This window comes from Meles meles, chromosome 7, assembly GCF_922984935.1.
Source record: "Meles meles chromosome 7, mMelMel3.1 paternal haplotype, whole genome shotgun sequence".
Taxonomy (NCBI): domain Eukaryota; kingdom Metazoa; phylum Chordata; class Mammalia; order Carnivora; family Mustelidae; genus Meles; species Meles meles.
This window is the reverse complement of record NC_060072.1, coordinates 77479801-77496177: the sequence shown is the minus strand read 5'-3', so window position 1 is coordinate 77496177 and position 16377 is coordinate 77479801. Positions and strand designations below refer to the sequence as shown.

At 33.5% G+C, this 16377-nt stretch overlaps 1 protein-coding gene across 13 annotated transcripts in view; it reads left to right on the top strand.

Annotated features, from left to right (window-relative positions):
- Positions 1-16377, top strand: part of KIF21A (kinesin family member 21A) — a 152546-nt gene that overhangs the window by 91465 nt on the left and 44704 nt on the right. For 7 of the 13 annotated variants that reach the window (XM_046012031.1, XM_046012032.1, XM_046012030.1 and 4 more), the window contains exons 11-16: positions 3391-3594; positions 9208-9246; positions 13936-14026; positions 14455-14572; positions 14964-15152; positions 15810-16009. In XM_046012031.1, the coding sequence (XP_045867987.1) occupies positions 3391-3594; positions 9208-9246; positions 13936-14026; positions 14455-14572; positions 14964-15152; positions 15810-16009 (841 nt within the window). The remainder of the gene's footprint in view (positions 1-3390; positions 3595-9207; positions 9247-13935; positions 14027-14454; positions 14573-14963; positions 15153-15809; positions 16010-16377) is intronic. The other 6 variants (XM_046012028.1, XM_046012027.1, XM_046012025.1 and 3 more) reach the window with 1 other exon arrangement.

The following is a 16377-nucleotide window of genomic DNA, read 5'->3' as shown; positions in this document are numbered from 1 at the left end:
GCTAGTGTCATTATTTTCTACAAAACAGAATCATTTTTACTCCTTATAATGGCTAAACAGAACATCTTAATATCTTTCTTTTTCAAGTTCTTGATATAATACCATTCTTTAATGCATTTAGAAAACAGAGGTGACTCTTGGGCCCTGAGTTCAATCAGTGATCAAATCTTCCTTGGTGTAAATTAACGGCTTGTTCTACTTGTCCAAAACTTCTTTGATGGTTCTTTCATTAGGCATGCCCCACTTCTGAGGGTAGTGTTCTAGAATCTCAAGACTGTAATTTACAATGTAAATAATGTATATATGGAATGAGCATAAATGAGCTTTGAATTTAATTGAATTACCTCGATTGAAATTAAATTTTCTACTTAATAATAAGTGTGTGACCTTGGGCAAGATTCTTAACGTCTCTGAGCTTTAGTTTGTTCATGTCTAAGAATGAGGTAATACCTGATAGTCTCAAGGAGTTATTATGGGGCTCAATGAAAGAATAAAATGTCGCAGCCTAATTTGGTATTATTAGATCCATGTTCTCATTTAGTTTTTTCCTCCACTAAATCCTACTCCAATCCATACTTCTATCAAAACTTCATCTTTGGAAGGCATTTATTTGTAGCTCTTTTAACATAATGCACATTTATATTGATTTATTACCACTTGGGAATGTTTAAACTTGAGTTTTATTCTAAGCGTAAAATAGTACTAGTTTCCTTTTAATAAATTTACATAACGCATTAGTTGTTGTAAAATAATAGTGGACACTAATTAGTTAATTAATTCTTGTTTTTTTAGGTGCAGCTTAAAATTTTTATAGAAATTTTTAAAAAGATAGGAAAGTATAAAAAAATTAAAGTAATCCATATTGCTGCTATTGCTAGAAGCAATGTTAATATTTTGATATACCTCTTCAATGTTTTTTCAATGCATACTTTAGCAATTGGTATGGATATATATATTACTTTACTATCTTTTCTTTGAAATGTGACAAGATATTATGAGCATTTTTAAATGTTACTAAGTATTTTTCTGACATAATTTTTGCATGATTCCATGTGGTACTATCTCGTAGTTGTAACTGTTTCATTTAACTAATCACTCACTGCTTGATAATTATATCATTTCCAACTTTTTGCAAAGAATAGTTATTATTCATTACATATATTATCAGTCTGGTGAATTTTAAATTTGTTATATCATTGATCCTCCTAACAATCATAGGGAAATGTATATTTTCATCTCATTCTACTGAGGAAAGAATAGAGGCTTATAAAGACTAATAACCCAAGATCAAGTGAGTGACAGAGCTAAGATGCAAGCCTTCAGTCTGCTCCTTCCCAGGGAAGTTGGTATTCTTCCTCTAATGACTCACTGGTTGGTCTCCTATTAAATGAAATGCAGGCAGCAGGGTGGGTTGGTGAGTGGGAAGAGAAAGAGAGCGTTGTTATCAAAAAAGCCCAAAAAGCAATTTCTGCTAATGTATCTTCAGCTTTGTGGAGCTGATCCCTAAAGGTTTCAGCTTTTATCAGCACCAGCATTGAAGAACATTGAATATACCCCTTATGAAATTCAAACTTAAATCAGGTGATAAAAATAGAACTTATCTGGTTATTATATAAATGAACCAATACGAAACAGGCCATTATTGATAGCTAATTTATTATATTTTTGTTTATTCTTGACATTCATTATTAGATACCCAGGCTATATTGAAAATACAGAAAAATGTGAATTGTGACTTTGAGGGTTTTTTTAAAAGATTTTATTTATTTATGACAGAGAGAGAGATCACAAGCAGAGAGGCAGGCGGGGGTGGGGGGGGAGCGGGAAGCAGGCTCCCTGCTGAGCAGAGTCTGATGCTGGGCTCTATCCCAGGACCCTGAGATCATAACGTGAGCCGAAGGCAGAGGCTTAACCCACTGAGACACCCAGGCGCCCCTGACTTTGAGTTTTTATAGTTAAACCTGAGTTTTTATACTTAGGTTATGCTCTTGTTGAACAAAATGACAGAATTATATTCAGAAGTTTCTTTAAAATAATTTTTAAATCATTTAACCTGGAAATTTGTACACAGCTACTTAAACATTTCAAATTAATTGTTATTCTGCTTACATATGATACCAGACATATAATAAAATAATTTCATTAAAGATTGTATAAGACCCTGACTTGAAACATGTATTCACTGACTTATGTACATGGTTTCTAGCTGATTCCAACAGTGTCATGAATAATTTTGGTAGTGAAAAAAAACAAAACAGAGCTGACTGCATCTTCTCGAGCTTATAAGTTGCAAATTAATCTAGCATCTTTCTCTGAAATACTTGGACATAGGGCAGAAGTCCTGTGCAATATAGTTTCGAGACAGATCTAGTAAGGTAGTACTTTCTCCTTATGGCCCTGTCTCAATCACCCTTCTGCCAAATTGACCTTGGAAATCTATTATATTGAAATAGGTAATTGTGTTCTTGATGATTTTAAATCAAGTAGAAATAAAGGACTAGTCTAGGGGACTCTGAATCCCTTTTTGTTTCAAGAGTCCCCTCTTTCAGAATCTTGTCATTCTATGTTTTTTGCATATTACTGACAGTACATACATTTTCCTCCTGTCATTATTAGGACTGCTTGAGCAAACAAAAGAATGTTTTCAATTATTAAACTCAGGTTTCCTTGGAGATACCATCTTTTCCCACGCCATGCTTGGGAGCCAGATGTCTTTTAGCCAGTTTGGGGCATGTTTAACTAACTATTCCTTACAAAGATTTGGAAATGCTATTATAGCATGATGAATGAAGCACTGAAAGAAAGGGGACCATGCTGCTTGTAGATTTTAAATTTAAATGATGGGTTTACAAAGCAACATCAGTAATGCCTACTGGCCAGAATGCAACTAATCTAATTACCCATTGGCACTTCTGAGCACTAAAAATGTGATTTCAAATTTATAATTATTTAATTAGAGAATTTAAAAAATCCTAAGCATTAATGTTTGTGAGCCTGTTTATTTAAAAAAAACAAAACAAAACAACAATCCTACCTTGTAGCAACATTGAGATACATTTTGAATAACCTTTTAGCATACGAAACAATATATTTAAAATGTCCCCTATTTATTGCTAGAGTAGTCAGACTGTAGAGACAGAAAGTATCATGGTGGTTGCTAGGAGTTTGGAGCAGAGGGAAATGAGTTCATATTTAATGGGTGCAGAATTTTAGTTGGAGAAAATGAAAAATTTCTGGAGGTGGACGGTGGTTGTGGTCGCACAATAGTCTGGATCCACTTTGTGGTGCCGAGTTATATGCTTAAAAATGGTTAGGGTGGTAAATTGTATGCTATAAATTATTTGCCATAATAAAAAATGTTTCCTGTTTAAACATATTTTTATTCACTAGGGCAAAATTATTAGAAAGTGAAGCAGTGAATGAGAACCTTCGGAAAAACCTGACAAGAGCCACAGCAAGATCACCGTATTTCAGTGGATCATCAGCTTTCTCTCCTACTATACTGTCCTCAGACAAAGAGACCATTGAAATTATAGATCTAGCTAAGAAAGATTTAGAGAAGCTGAAAAGGAAAGAAAAGAAGAAGAAAAAAAGGTAGTGTTATGAAGTCACTGCTATATGAATCCTTGTTTTTCTTTCTTTGCAGGATATCTTAATTTGCAATTACAGTGAGTATACATAGTCTTACATTATATTATTAAGGAAAATGTCATTTAAATTAGCTGAAAATTATAATGATATATGTTTACTGGTTTATCTCTACTTGTATATAAGAAAAATAAGTTAATTATAATAATATGGTAGTAGATTTTATTTAGACTATGACAAGGTAAAATTAGTATTTGAAATTATTTTATTATTTTTCAAATAGTTGCTTTTGCATTCCATTCATCTTTTCTGCAAAGCTTGCTCTACCATTACAACTCACTCTTTTCATTTCTTTCCCATTTTCTAATGCAATTAAGTAGTCTCATGAATATAATCTGATTCCTGTCTAGATTAGTTTAACTAAAGGCTAAACTAATCCATCAGACTGTCATTTAATGTCATTTGGTCTCTTCAGTATTTTCTGCAGGGCTTCCAATTTGATTATGTCAGAGTTATTTATGTTATTTTAGGCTTTTTGAATCAACAAGGAGTTATTCAGCTTTTCACCACTGTTCTAGGCTTTCTTTTTCTTGCATCCTGATAATATCTTCTTCTAAAATCAACTGGGTGCCAAGAAGAAGAAAATAAAAATTTGACCACTTGTAATGTGTGAGTGGTTAAATATTCACAAATTCTTTACATGTCTACCTACTGATTCTGTGGTGCAGTCACAATAGTTACTAAATATATTTTGAACATGCCAGTCAAATTAATTTTAAGCGTTTTGGCTAGATATTCAAAAGGGGGCACAGCTGTCAAATGGTTTGTTGCAAGAAGCTTGCTTTGTAGAATTATTATAGACATTTAGTCTACCTGCTGTTTGCTCAGTTTATTTAGAAGTTTATGTAGGCAACCAGGCATTTCTTCCTTGAACAGTCCAGTTGACTTAAGTAACTGGAGGTTTAAATTTTTCAAGTTAATTCTGCTATGTGTCCTTGAGTTAAGAAGGAATGATTAGAATAATTAAAACAAGGAGTTACACATTTATGGTTAGGAGGCATTGCAACTGAAATTGCATTCTTAGGATACTAGTGTCTTAATAGGTGTTTTTCATGGATGGCTGATTATGGCAGCAGTAAGATATGTAATGATTAGCTTTATGCAGAGTAGTTAACACTGAAACAGTGATCACAGAATTATATGTGATCCAACGTACTGCTTGAATGAAAATGAGACTTTTGCTCATGACTTAACTATTCTCTTATAATATTAGTTTTGTAGTTGGTCAAAATACCAAACAGTGTGACTTGTTTTTAAAGGTCTTGGTTTTGTTCATGAATAGTAAGTGTAAGGAAGGGTATATTTCTCAAGGTCATGAACTGATTCTGCTGTTTCATTTTGAGGTAAATTTAGAGATGTTATCATAATCACCCGTTTGGTCCGAATAATGAAAAAAAGGGAAACCTATACTGTTTTGACATTTTTATAGTGAGCTTAGGTACCCTAAAATAATACTTCTGATGGAGGTTATTTTTGTGACAGTGCAGGGAAAGAAGCATTTTGATTGGTAAATAGTACTAAAGGAAAAATATATTAACATTTGTCTCTGGTGCTTTTTTAAAGTAAAAAAATTAAATAGCTGTCATTTCAAAGTGAAAAATTGACTATTTCAGTGATTATGTTAGATGTAATAATTGTTATGATAAAAAATAATAGCAGATGTTAATGCTAGGAAGACCTTACCAAACAACTGTATTTAAACATAAGAACCCAAGTGAAAAAAGTTATTTTTAACAAAAAATGATATGAAATAAAAAAATAAAATTGGTGAAGAAAAAACCAAACTAGATAAGGTAAATTTAGAGATATTACCTTAACCATCTTGAAAAAAGTCAATGATAGTCTAAAATGAGAAAGATTAATGCTTCCTAAAAATTAATAATCACATATGATACTTTAAAACATACTTTTTTAGCATTTTCACCTACATGCTATATCATGTCTCTGTAGAATTGAAACCTATATAATATAGTGTGAACCTGGAAAAAAAAATTTGCTTGTGTGCCATAAACTGCATGAAAGCCTTTAGAACCAGTTTATGAGTCTATCTTACTCCATATGTATATTTGTAGAATTTAATACAATTTTTCTTACCACATTCTATTCAAACCTTGTTGTGGATTTAAACATGAGAACCAATACTGTTTCACTCAGCTTGATTAAAGCATTTCTTTAATCATTGTTAACTTTTTGCTGTAGATCCTTATAACTTTTAGACTGGATGTAATGCAAATTCCTATTTTAAAAATGTAAGTAAGCTGTCATTTTAGCCAAAGGGTTTGCTACAGTTTGAAGCAAACAAATAACAAAGAGTTCCACAAGAATTTTGAATGACTGCAGTTTGTCTGGTCTTCCCCTGGAACTCTTTAGAGGCAAGAGCTCCTGTTTAGGTACATTGATTCTGGTTGAGTTGTTTTATAGCCCTCGTTTTTGTTTATTTTATTCATCAGAGAGGGCATTGCAAAATTTGGGTTCTGCCTCAACCTTACATACACAATTAGTTCATTTAAAAAATTCTTTGGAAAAAAAAATAAGAAAAAAAATTATTTGAAAATTTGGGACTAATTTTCTCTGGAAAATATTACAAATATATATTGTCCAAGTTTCCCAGCTGACTCACATGAAATGATTTTTTTTTTACCCATTTCGTAGTGTGGCAAGAGCAATTCAAAAGAGAAGAGGAAAAGGAAAAAAGGGAAAAGAAACTTTCTTTCCTTTCATGGGTATAACCAGCCTTCAGGGAGAAGTGTGAATTTCTGCCTTAGGCATCCTTTTCATTCCATCTTCTGACCCTCTTTGTCCTTATGCCTGTTATGGTCCATTCCTCCCATGGGAGGTCAGTTCTCTTGTAATTCACCCTATTCCAAAGTATTACTGATTTCAAAATCATCTACTTCCTTTTTTTTTTCTGTCTTTAAATTCAAATTTGGGACCAAAACCATCTATGGCTAAAGGAATCCATGCTATATATATTCACATTATAACTTATAACCAATAACCCTCCTTTCTAAGGATGTTTATAATTTTGAAAGAGGAAGCATTAATTCAAATACTGAGCAACAGCAACCTCACGAAGGAAAAAAAATCAAGTTATGTAGGAAAGATATTTACCTTCTTTTAGCTGAGAGTTTCCAAGATCTATCTGGGGTTTCACTTTTGGGTTCAGATTTCCTAAGCTGTCCTCATTCTCATAGTTGCTTTCGTTCCTGTCCTCTAAAGCCACAAATTAGAAGCTCCATTTCTTTTAATTTACTTTGTTTTGTTTGTTAGTTTTTGGCTGTAGTGGTTACGGGACCTCTAACAAAGTAAGCGTTGGTAGCAAGAGTAGCAAGGGGGTCATTTTTATGTTAGAAACTGCTTTTATGTTGAAGGAGGGCATCATAATTCCTGTTTTACATGAAAGTTGAAACTTTTTCTGCATCAGAGTCTTTATCAGAGCTACAAAAATTAATGCGTGGGAGTTTAAGGTTTATTCTTCTTCTTGTCTGTGCTTATTTTCTACTGACTTGTAAAATCATCCATAGTTTTAGATAGGAAAATACGGGAGTATAACAAAATAAAGTGGAATAATTGAAGAGGCTGTGTTACCTCTTTTTCAATAACAGAAATATTAATATTGTTGGCAAGATTTGTCGTTCTCTCTCCTCTTTATAGGAGAAGCATCCTTTCTCCATGTAATGGAACTAAACGGAATGAAAACTTTAAGTTATGGGGAAGTATCAGATAATTAGTTTTTTTTTTTTTTTTCTGCCCTCCACTGTCTTTGAACTACTTGTTGCAATGTTGTTTAGAGAAACCACTGAAAAGTCATCTAATGTTTATCTACTTATTAGCTTATATCACCCATATGTTTTTGTTTTTGTTTTTTAAAGATTTTATTTATTTCTTTGACACTCAGAGATCACAAGTAGGCAGAGAGGCAGGCAGAGAGATAGGAGGAAGCAGGCTTCCTGCTGAGGAGAGAGCCTGATGCGGGGTTTGATTCCAGGACCCTGGGATCATGACCTGAGCTGAAGGCAAAGGCTTTAACCCACTGAGCCACCCAGGTACCCCTCATCCATACGTTTTAATAGAGCTCTCTTGTGTTAGATAAACAAAAACTCTGCATATCGGACATAGAAAATTTGGGCTCTTTGCCAGGGAACCATATCCTTTGAGCTACTGTAGCTCATTTTCATTAGTGTAAGCCTAGATTAGGCATTACTCCCCATGTTTTTTGGATATCTAGCTTTAAATGACTTGAATTATAAAACCTTTACTAATTAATCAGACTGCATTATACTTGTGTTTAGTGGTGTCAGGTTGAAACTCTAGTAACACATAGATTTCTTAAGTGATGGCTTTATTTTCCTTTTTCTAGCCATTATACTGGACCTTTTGATCCCTGGTGAATATCACTCTAGAACTTTTTTTCCCCAGAAAGATTGCTAGTCTCTTCTTGTAATGGCAATATATAAGTTGATTAGGAAAAACAATCGCAGGCCAACAAATAAAAATCACATGCCAGCACAAGAAAATAACTGACTTGATATAATTTATACTTAAGACCCAATCTCTTCATTTAAAAATATTGATGATTCTGAAAAATATTTATGGAATTCTGGTCAGAAGTGTGCTCTATCAAGATTGCTATATGCTTAATTGGAGCCTAGCACATCTGTCTTTTTGTTTATATAACAAATATTGGTATTCAGTACATTCCATTGAGTAAAGATCCCCAATTCTGTGTATTGAATATTGTTTCAATTATACTTCAAAGTCTTTAAGTATGTATCTTTAGTTTTTCTTATATATTTCTGGTTGAAGATCAGTCTTACTAATGGAAAGTACTACATTTCCCATTTATTACCCACTTTGCCTTAGCCCTTTTAATAATTTCTAATTATTAGTACAGTGATATTATGAGATTTTATTTTCAATTAATAAAATTACAGTTTTTCACTGATATCATAACAACCATACTCATTTGATTGTAATACCATTTCATATATAATTTTGAAATAGAACTTTTTTTTACATTTAGTGATGTTCACATGTAGTGTATTAAGAATAAAAAACAAGTTTTAAAAGTAGCATTCTAGTATGTAGTATTAATGGTATTATGGTATAAAGGCATTACTTTTTGACGTCCTTTTGATGATGCCATAAAAATATCTTTTGGGAAGGCTTACAAGGAAGAAGATGTTATTGAAAGTGGTCTTTTTGGGGAAACTGAGAAGGTGGAAACATTTCATATTTTAAAAAGCAATGGCATCCAAACACTCTTACTACTGATCAAGTTATATAAACTAAGACTACATTTTACTGCTAAATAATTTCAACTGAAAGTCTATATACTTTTCTTAGATATAATGCTGCTTGTTTTTCTACTTACTTTTTATTCATACAAAATGTATTGCCTTTTTACTGTGTATTGTCCTTTGATGATATCTTTTAAAATTTATTTTAAAGTCTTCAAGCTCATGTATCATTTTTACCTTCTTATCACTTTCGCTTTTTACTGTCTGGTTTGTCCTTCATTGGCTTGGCCTTCCAATACTGTGCCTCGTGATTTTGAAGGCTACAGAAACTTGAGGAAAGCAATCGAGAAGAAAGAAGGTTGGAATATTTCCCAGGTTTTTTATTAAAATGTCATTTAAATACTTAGTTGCCATTCACAAAGAAATGTGTTATAGAATTATAGATTGTTTCAGACTAGATTAGCTTGGTGCTCCTAAAATTAATGATGATTTTACAAAATTGAGAAATACATGAAATATATTTCCAGAAACTACTTTTACAGAATAAAATGCTCACTGGTTACCTGGATTAAAATTCCTGTGATTTTTGAATAAACTATCATAGTTATGATAGTGAATTCCCTTATTCAGGCAAAAAAAATGACGCTTCAAAACCCACCATTGACTTTCAGAATGTGTCTTTCAAAAACTTGTGAACAGTGGGAATTTTTAATTGGGTGGAAACTGAGATTTTGTCATAGCCCATGCTAAATCACAGGTGGGTTTTTCTCCTCTCTTCCTTATTTGGTGTAATATTTGGAATATTATATTTGCAATGCAAATGTATTTGTATATACAAATATTTGTAATAGTTGTTGGAAAGCAACATTAAACAGCAACAAACCAGTAGGAAACTGTGGCCTTATCACAGATAAGATTTACAAGCCTTTTTTTTTAAAGATTTTATTTATTTATTTGACAGGCATCACAAGTAGGCAGAGAGGCAGGCAGAGGTTGGGGTGGGGGAGAAGCAGACTCCCTGCTGAGCAGAGAGCCAGATGTGGGGCTCAATCCCAGAACCCTGGGATCATGACGTGAGCTGAAGGCAGAGGCTTAACCCACTGAGCCACCCAGGCGCCCCTTAAAGACATTTTTAAGGTTGGATTAGAAATATAATTGTTGCTTTTAAAATGTATTTGAGGTGAGTGTCAGAAACAGGATATTTTCTTTTTTTCACTTAAAATTTAAGCTAGAGGGTTAAAGCCTCTGCCTTTCGCTCAGGTCATGATCCCAGGGTCCTGGGATCGAGCCCCACATCGGGCTCTCTGCTTGGCAAGGAACCTGCTTTCTCCTCTCTCTCTCTCTGCCTGCCTCCCTCCCTACTTGTGATCTCTATCTGTCAAATAAATAAATAAAATCTTTAAAAAAAAAATTTAAGCTAGATTTAAAAGCATGTTTTCGAATTCTCCATATAATCAATATTTGCATTTTAGTCATTCTTAAACCAGGATCAAGTGGTATTTTACTACTCATCAGGACTTCTCTTCATAGATTTTTCTAAATAAGCTCCCAGATTATATAATCAAAATGATTAAGAAAATAATATTTAAATATTTTAGAAGCACCGCTTTAGAAATTTCAACTCTTACTTAAAATAAGCCTTTTAGGAACTTTCACTATGCAGTAATTAGTTACAGTAATAACTTATTTTAAATATGAAAGCTTAAAAATTATATTTTCTTAAAATTATTTAATAATTTACATTCCATAATTATATTCCACACATTCTATAGTAGTCTGTAGTATCTATAATTTTATTCTATAATTCTATAACTTATTTAAAGTATTCTACAATAAGAATGTAATTCTAATTGTAAGTTGCACTAGAACTCATCTAACTAGTATATATTTAGGACATTACATTTATCATAAGAATTAAATTACAGCATTAAAAATGTGAGATTTCTTCTATTTCAGAAGGTCAAAATAAAATACATAGTTAAAATAATGTATGGAAGCATCCTTCCACCTTAACATTTTCAAGTCCTTTAAGTGTCTTCAGTGAGTAAAGTTTGCTTCCAGTTTTTATATCTTCCCCTAGAGGACAGCAAAAGCAGAGCAGTTTTATGTATGTATGAATATGCATACAGATCACCTGAGTATGAATATGAAAGTATGAATATGAGTATGAAATGAAGATTCCGATTCACCAAAACTGAGGTGGAGTCTAAGATTTTACTTATCTATCTAGCTTCTGGGTAATGCCAATGCTTCTATGTCTGTGAACTGAACTTTAAGTGTAAGATTCTAGAATACCCACCTGGTAGTCAAGACACTTGGTTCTAGTACTCTTGAGTGGATTAACTTCCCTGAGCCAGTTTCTTTTTAGGTTTTCACCAAAAATGTTGACATTGGTAGTCAAATGTCAAAGGGGTTAAACCACATGATCAGTAGAGTTCCTTCCAAATCCAAGATTCTGATTCTTTGTAACATGCAAACGTAAATATTTTTCATTGCTGCTTAGTTGTTTTAGATATCAATTTGTCTCACTTTATTGAGAAGAACTTGGATATTTGAGATACAATTATTATAAAGTATCAACTTGTATTTTTAAAAGCTTAAGTCTTAAGTGATTTATACAGGGAAATTAATGTAAAGTTACAACTGGTGATCTTTCTGCATCAGAATTCGCGTGAACAGTTTGTAATATATGAGTTAACTATATATATAAGTGAAAAGTAACATTTGCTGGATACTGGTGACTTGGAGAAAGTATGAGGGTTAGAATAAAGTGGTTATTTAGCTATAAACCAGAGTGAGAGGGAATTTGGGCTGGAGCTTAAATAATGAAACAATCAACAATAACAAAAATTGTGTGCCGCAACAATTTACAGGTGAGAAAGCCTGCATAGGGGAAAGACAGGGGAATGCTCATGGGGAATATCTTTCCAAACATATTCACCTGTCTTAACCTTAGTCCTAAACTTCAAGTATAGTCTGTTTGAGTGCCTAGTACAGTCCTTTGAGTGGGATGATGGATGAAGGGAATTTCTTTTTAGAGTTGCAGTTGGAACTGCATGGCGGAAATCAACAGCCTTAGTATAACACAAGTGATGTAAGAGAGGCATTCGGTATAATCAAAAATTTTCTCTAACAAAATGATTTAACAACAATCATGCAACCCTGTTAGAATTTTCTTGATTTCTTTCCAGTTAAGATTGTTTTATTGGTATTGCTACTGGTTGTTCCTTCTCACTCTAGAGATATGCCATTTTCTATGCATCTTTGTGCATCTTTCAGCCTGTGCCATTAGACTCCAACATAATTCGTGCACGAGACCCATAGAGGTGACAAACAGGTGCTCATGCACAGTCATAGAGATTAGTGTATTTAATAAACACTTACTGCACATTTATTATGTACATCCCCTGGGTACTGGGGACATAATGCTGAGTCAAACAGGCATGACCCCTGCCTTCTTAAGGCTTACAGTTTAGTAGGAAAGAAAGAAATTAAAGAAATAATGACAAAAAGAACAGGAATTAAGAATTCTGAAAAGTGCTTAAAAGGGAAAAATATTTATCTTGTTTTGAGTACAAAATTATCTGTGAGAACTAGAACCTAGGGTTAAACATTACAGTTTAATAATAACAGAGCTTAAATAAGATTAAAATTTTATCCTAGAAACTCAAAATGAGTCTAGGTTTTAGGGCAGCTTTTTTTTTTTTTTTAAAGATTTTCTTTATTTATTTGACAGAGAAAGATCACAAGTAGGCAGAGAGGCAGGCAGAGAGAGAGGAGGAAGCAGGCTCCCCGCGGAGCAGAGAGCCTGATGCGGAGCTCGATCCCAGGACCTTGAGATCACGACCTGAGCCGAAGGCAGCAGCTTAATCCACTGAGTCACACAGGCGCCCCTAGGGCAGCTTTTTAATGTAACATAGTAGCTGAAAGAAATGATAGCTGTTATAAAAGTACTTAGATAAAGTCTTTAAGCTCTTTGTAGGAGAATTTTATTTGGAGAATATCTGAGTATTTTTTTTTTTATCCTTGATGATTTCAAAATGTTACAGTGGCACAAGAAGAAATCTTTCACATATAGATTTATTTGAAGTTCACTTTCTTAATATTATTTAGTATGATTGAATGTATGAGTCTAGTGAGCAGATGTATAACTTCTGTGCATAGTTGATCATGGTTGCTGGACCCTAAAAGAGTCACAGTGAATTAAGTGTGAAAGACTTTGCTTGCTGTACTGTGCACTGTCTTCTCAAGGCCACTAGGGCTGAGTTAGGTTGGTTATAAGCATTACCTGACATCAGTATGTGGGTAGAGCTGTTAGTACTAGAAGACCGAACAGGAGGCTTCTATTTGGTATGGCTAATCTTGGGGCAGATCCTGAAATTTCCTATTCAGTCAAAGGTCAGGTTGAACCTCAGACAGTTTTGATGTGCCAAGACCCTTTTCTGTGAGAACAGTTTAAGAAAAGTCCTGTGTCATAGGTATGGCCTAGGAAAAAAGCCTGTGCTATTACTAGAGAAGATCTAACTACTCTAATGGATATAGCCAGTGTAGACAAACTTACTGTGAGCAGATTTATTCTGGATCTCTAAATTTATCCTTAAGTGTATTAGGACATCAATTAAATTTCAACTTCTGTATTTTTTGTATTTAGATGGAAAAAGTCAAATATTTAGATGAGAAAAGAAAAAATATGTGATTTCCTTTGAATTTAAATCACCTATGTTCTAGTTAATTGGCTGTCACTGTGACTAGTTCAGAGCTGTTTCATCAGATTTCATGCCCTAAGGTATAATCTGTTCTTCAGTGTTTCTAGAAAATAAGCTTTTCTCCAATGACATAATTCACTATTGTTTGAATGGCAATTTCTGTTTTCCTCTGAAGCATCAGACATAACTTTGCTCAGTCAAATGATAAATTCTTAGTTTGTTTTCACAAATAATTGATAATTTTTAAGATCGTCAATTTTTAAGATTTGGGAGACAAAAGTGAAAAATTTTCCTCTCTATTTTAATACTGTACCCTTTTGTTCCTTTTTTTTTTTTTTAAGTGTGGCTGGTAAAGAGGATAATACAGATACTGACCAAGAGAAGAAAGAAGAAAAAGGTATTACAGAAAGAGAAAACAATGAATTAGAAGTGGTAAGTTTGAGGGAATGAACTTCTACATTTCAGTGGCTGAATTTAGCTTGTTTATGGTTGCTGGTAACTATACTAACTTTTATATGTAGAAAAGAGAAATGATTATCATGCATCCATTTTAAACTATGTGCTTGAGGACTTCTTTTCTTTAGAAATATGAGCTATAAAATACTGGCAACTCTCAATCTTGTACAACGTGAAAGCCTTGTGTGGGGCGGGGGGGGTAGAAGACTAGGAGAGATGAAGTACTATTTTATTTATTTAAGATAAAATTATGTAAAAACCCTAAAATTGTGGAATGATTTTTGTACTTGATGAAAGGTGAAATTTGTGTACTTCTATATTTAGTACTCCAGCAATCTCTCTTAATGAAGTAATCAATTTGTTTGTTGATATTGTGCTATTAATGGTCATAAATTACATTTTAGGAAGAGAGTCAAGAAGTGAGTGATCACGAGGAAGAGGAGGAGGAGGAGGAGGAGGAAGAAGATGACATGGAAGGGGGTGAAAGCTCCGATGAATCAGATTCCGAATCAGATGAGAAAGGTACTTGCTGTTTAGTACAAGGACAAAAATTAATTTGGGCAATTTTTTAAAAATATGGGCAGGAAACATTCTCTATTTCCATTCTTGATGAGGGCAGCTTTTATAACTGCTGCCTTGTGTATCCCCTCCCAGCCTCATGTTTCTGCCTCTCCTGGATTTAGTCATCGTGTGATTTCCATTCTTAGCACAAATAGTGTCTGTTGTCACTGATCAATGTAAAAAGTCTATCTTGTTCACCTCTTTTTTAGTTTTTGGTTTATTCAGGACATTTTCCTTATAGCTGCTAAGTGAATACCTGGATATAGATGATGGTTTTCATGCTTTTGCTTGCAAGTTAGAATTATGATATTGTGGCCTATTACAGTGTGTTTATTTTTTCTTTTATAAATAGCCAATTATCAAGCAGACTTAGCAAACATTACTTGTGAAATTGCAATCAAGCAGAAGCTGATTGATGAACTAGAAAACAGCCAGAAAAGACTGCAGACACTGAAAAAGCAATATGAAGAGAAGCTAATGATGCTACAACATAAAATTCGGGACACTCAGCTTGAGAGAGACCAGGTGCTGCAGAACTTAGGTAAGAATTACATTTACTTCTAATTAAAATTCCAACTAAATTGCAAAAATGGATTTTTATCATTTCTGCCTTTAGAGGAAAGAAATTACATTAGAAGCCACTTTTTATGTGAGTTTGTCTCATTATGTCAAATATTGCTTATTTTTTTCTTTCTGGTACTTACCTGGCTATTTAATTATTTTGTGCAAAGTTGTGGCTAATTGTTTTTACTGTCTTGATTTATGCTGGGAATAATTTTTAAATAAAAACAAAACAAATCAAAACTTAAGGGCGCCTGGGTAGCTCAGTGGGTTAAGCCTCTGCCTTCGGCTCAGGTCATGATCTCAGGGTCCTTTGGTCGAGGCCTGGAGGCTGTCTGCTCAGCAGGGAGCCTGCTTCTCCCTCTCTCTCTGCCTGCCTCTCTGCCTACTTGTGATCTCTGTCTGTCAAATAAATAAATAAAATCTTTAAAAAAAAATCTTAAAAAAAAAAACAAACTTAAATAATTGTTAAACAAGCTGAGAGTAGCTAATAAAAGAGAGAGTGATTCATAGATGCCCTGACCTCCTGAGGTTTGTGTTTGGAAGGTAGTTCTTCTCTGAGCTCATGAGTTGTAAATCTACAAAATGAGAATCTGTATCTCATAGAAATAAATACAAATATCCTTTGGTCATTTAGGTTCAGTGGAATCCTACTCAGAAGAAAAGGCAAAAAAAGTTAGGTCTGAATATGAAAAGAAACTCCAAGCCATGAATAAAGAACTACAAAGACTTCAGACAGCCCAAAAAGAGCATGCAAGGCTGCTTAAAAACCAGTCTCAATATGAAAAGCAATTGAAGAAATTGCAACAGGATGTGATGGAAATGAAAAAAACAAAGGTATGATTATATTTTGCATTAAAGTCTGATGTTGAGGATATTTGTGTCATTTGGGACAAAAAATTATTGTGGTTCTTTCCATATTCAATAAAAGATAACCCAGTCTTACAAGCGATGCACTTCCTTTTGGCAATTAGAATTTGTTTCCTATACTCATCCATTATCAAAGCCTTTCTTCAGAGTAGCTGAAAATCATGTCAAAAACAGGGCTTCTTTGACTACAGATATAGCTCTCTTCCTGAAACACATAATATATCTTGAACATGCAAAAAATTATTGATAATTACATAATGAGCACTATATTTCTATTTAAGATGTTAAACATTACAGTATACACAAAACTTCCTATGTATGAAGTTTTGCCCCCA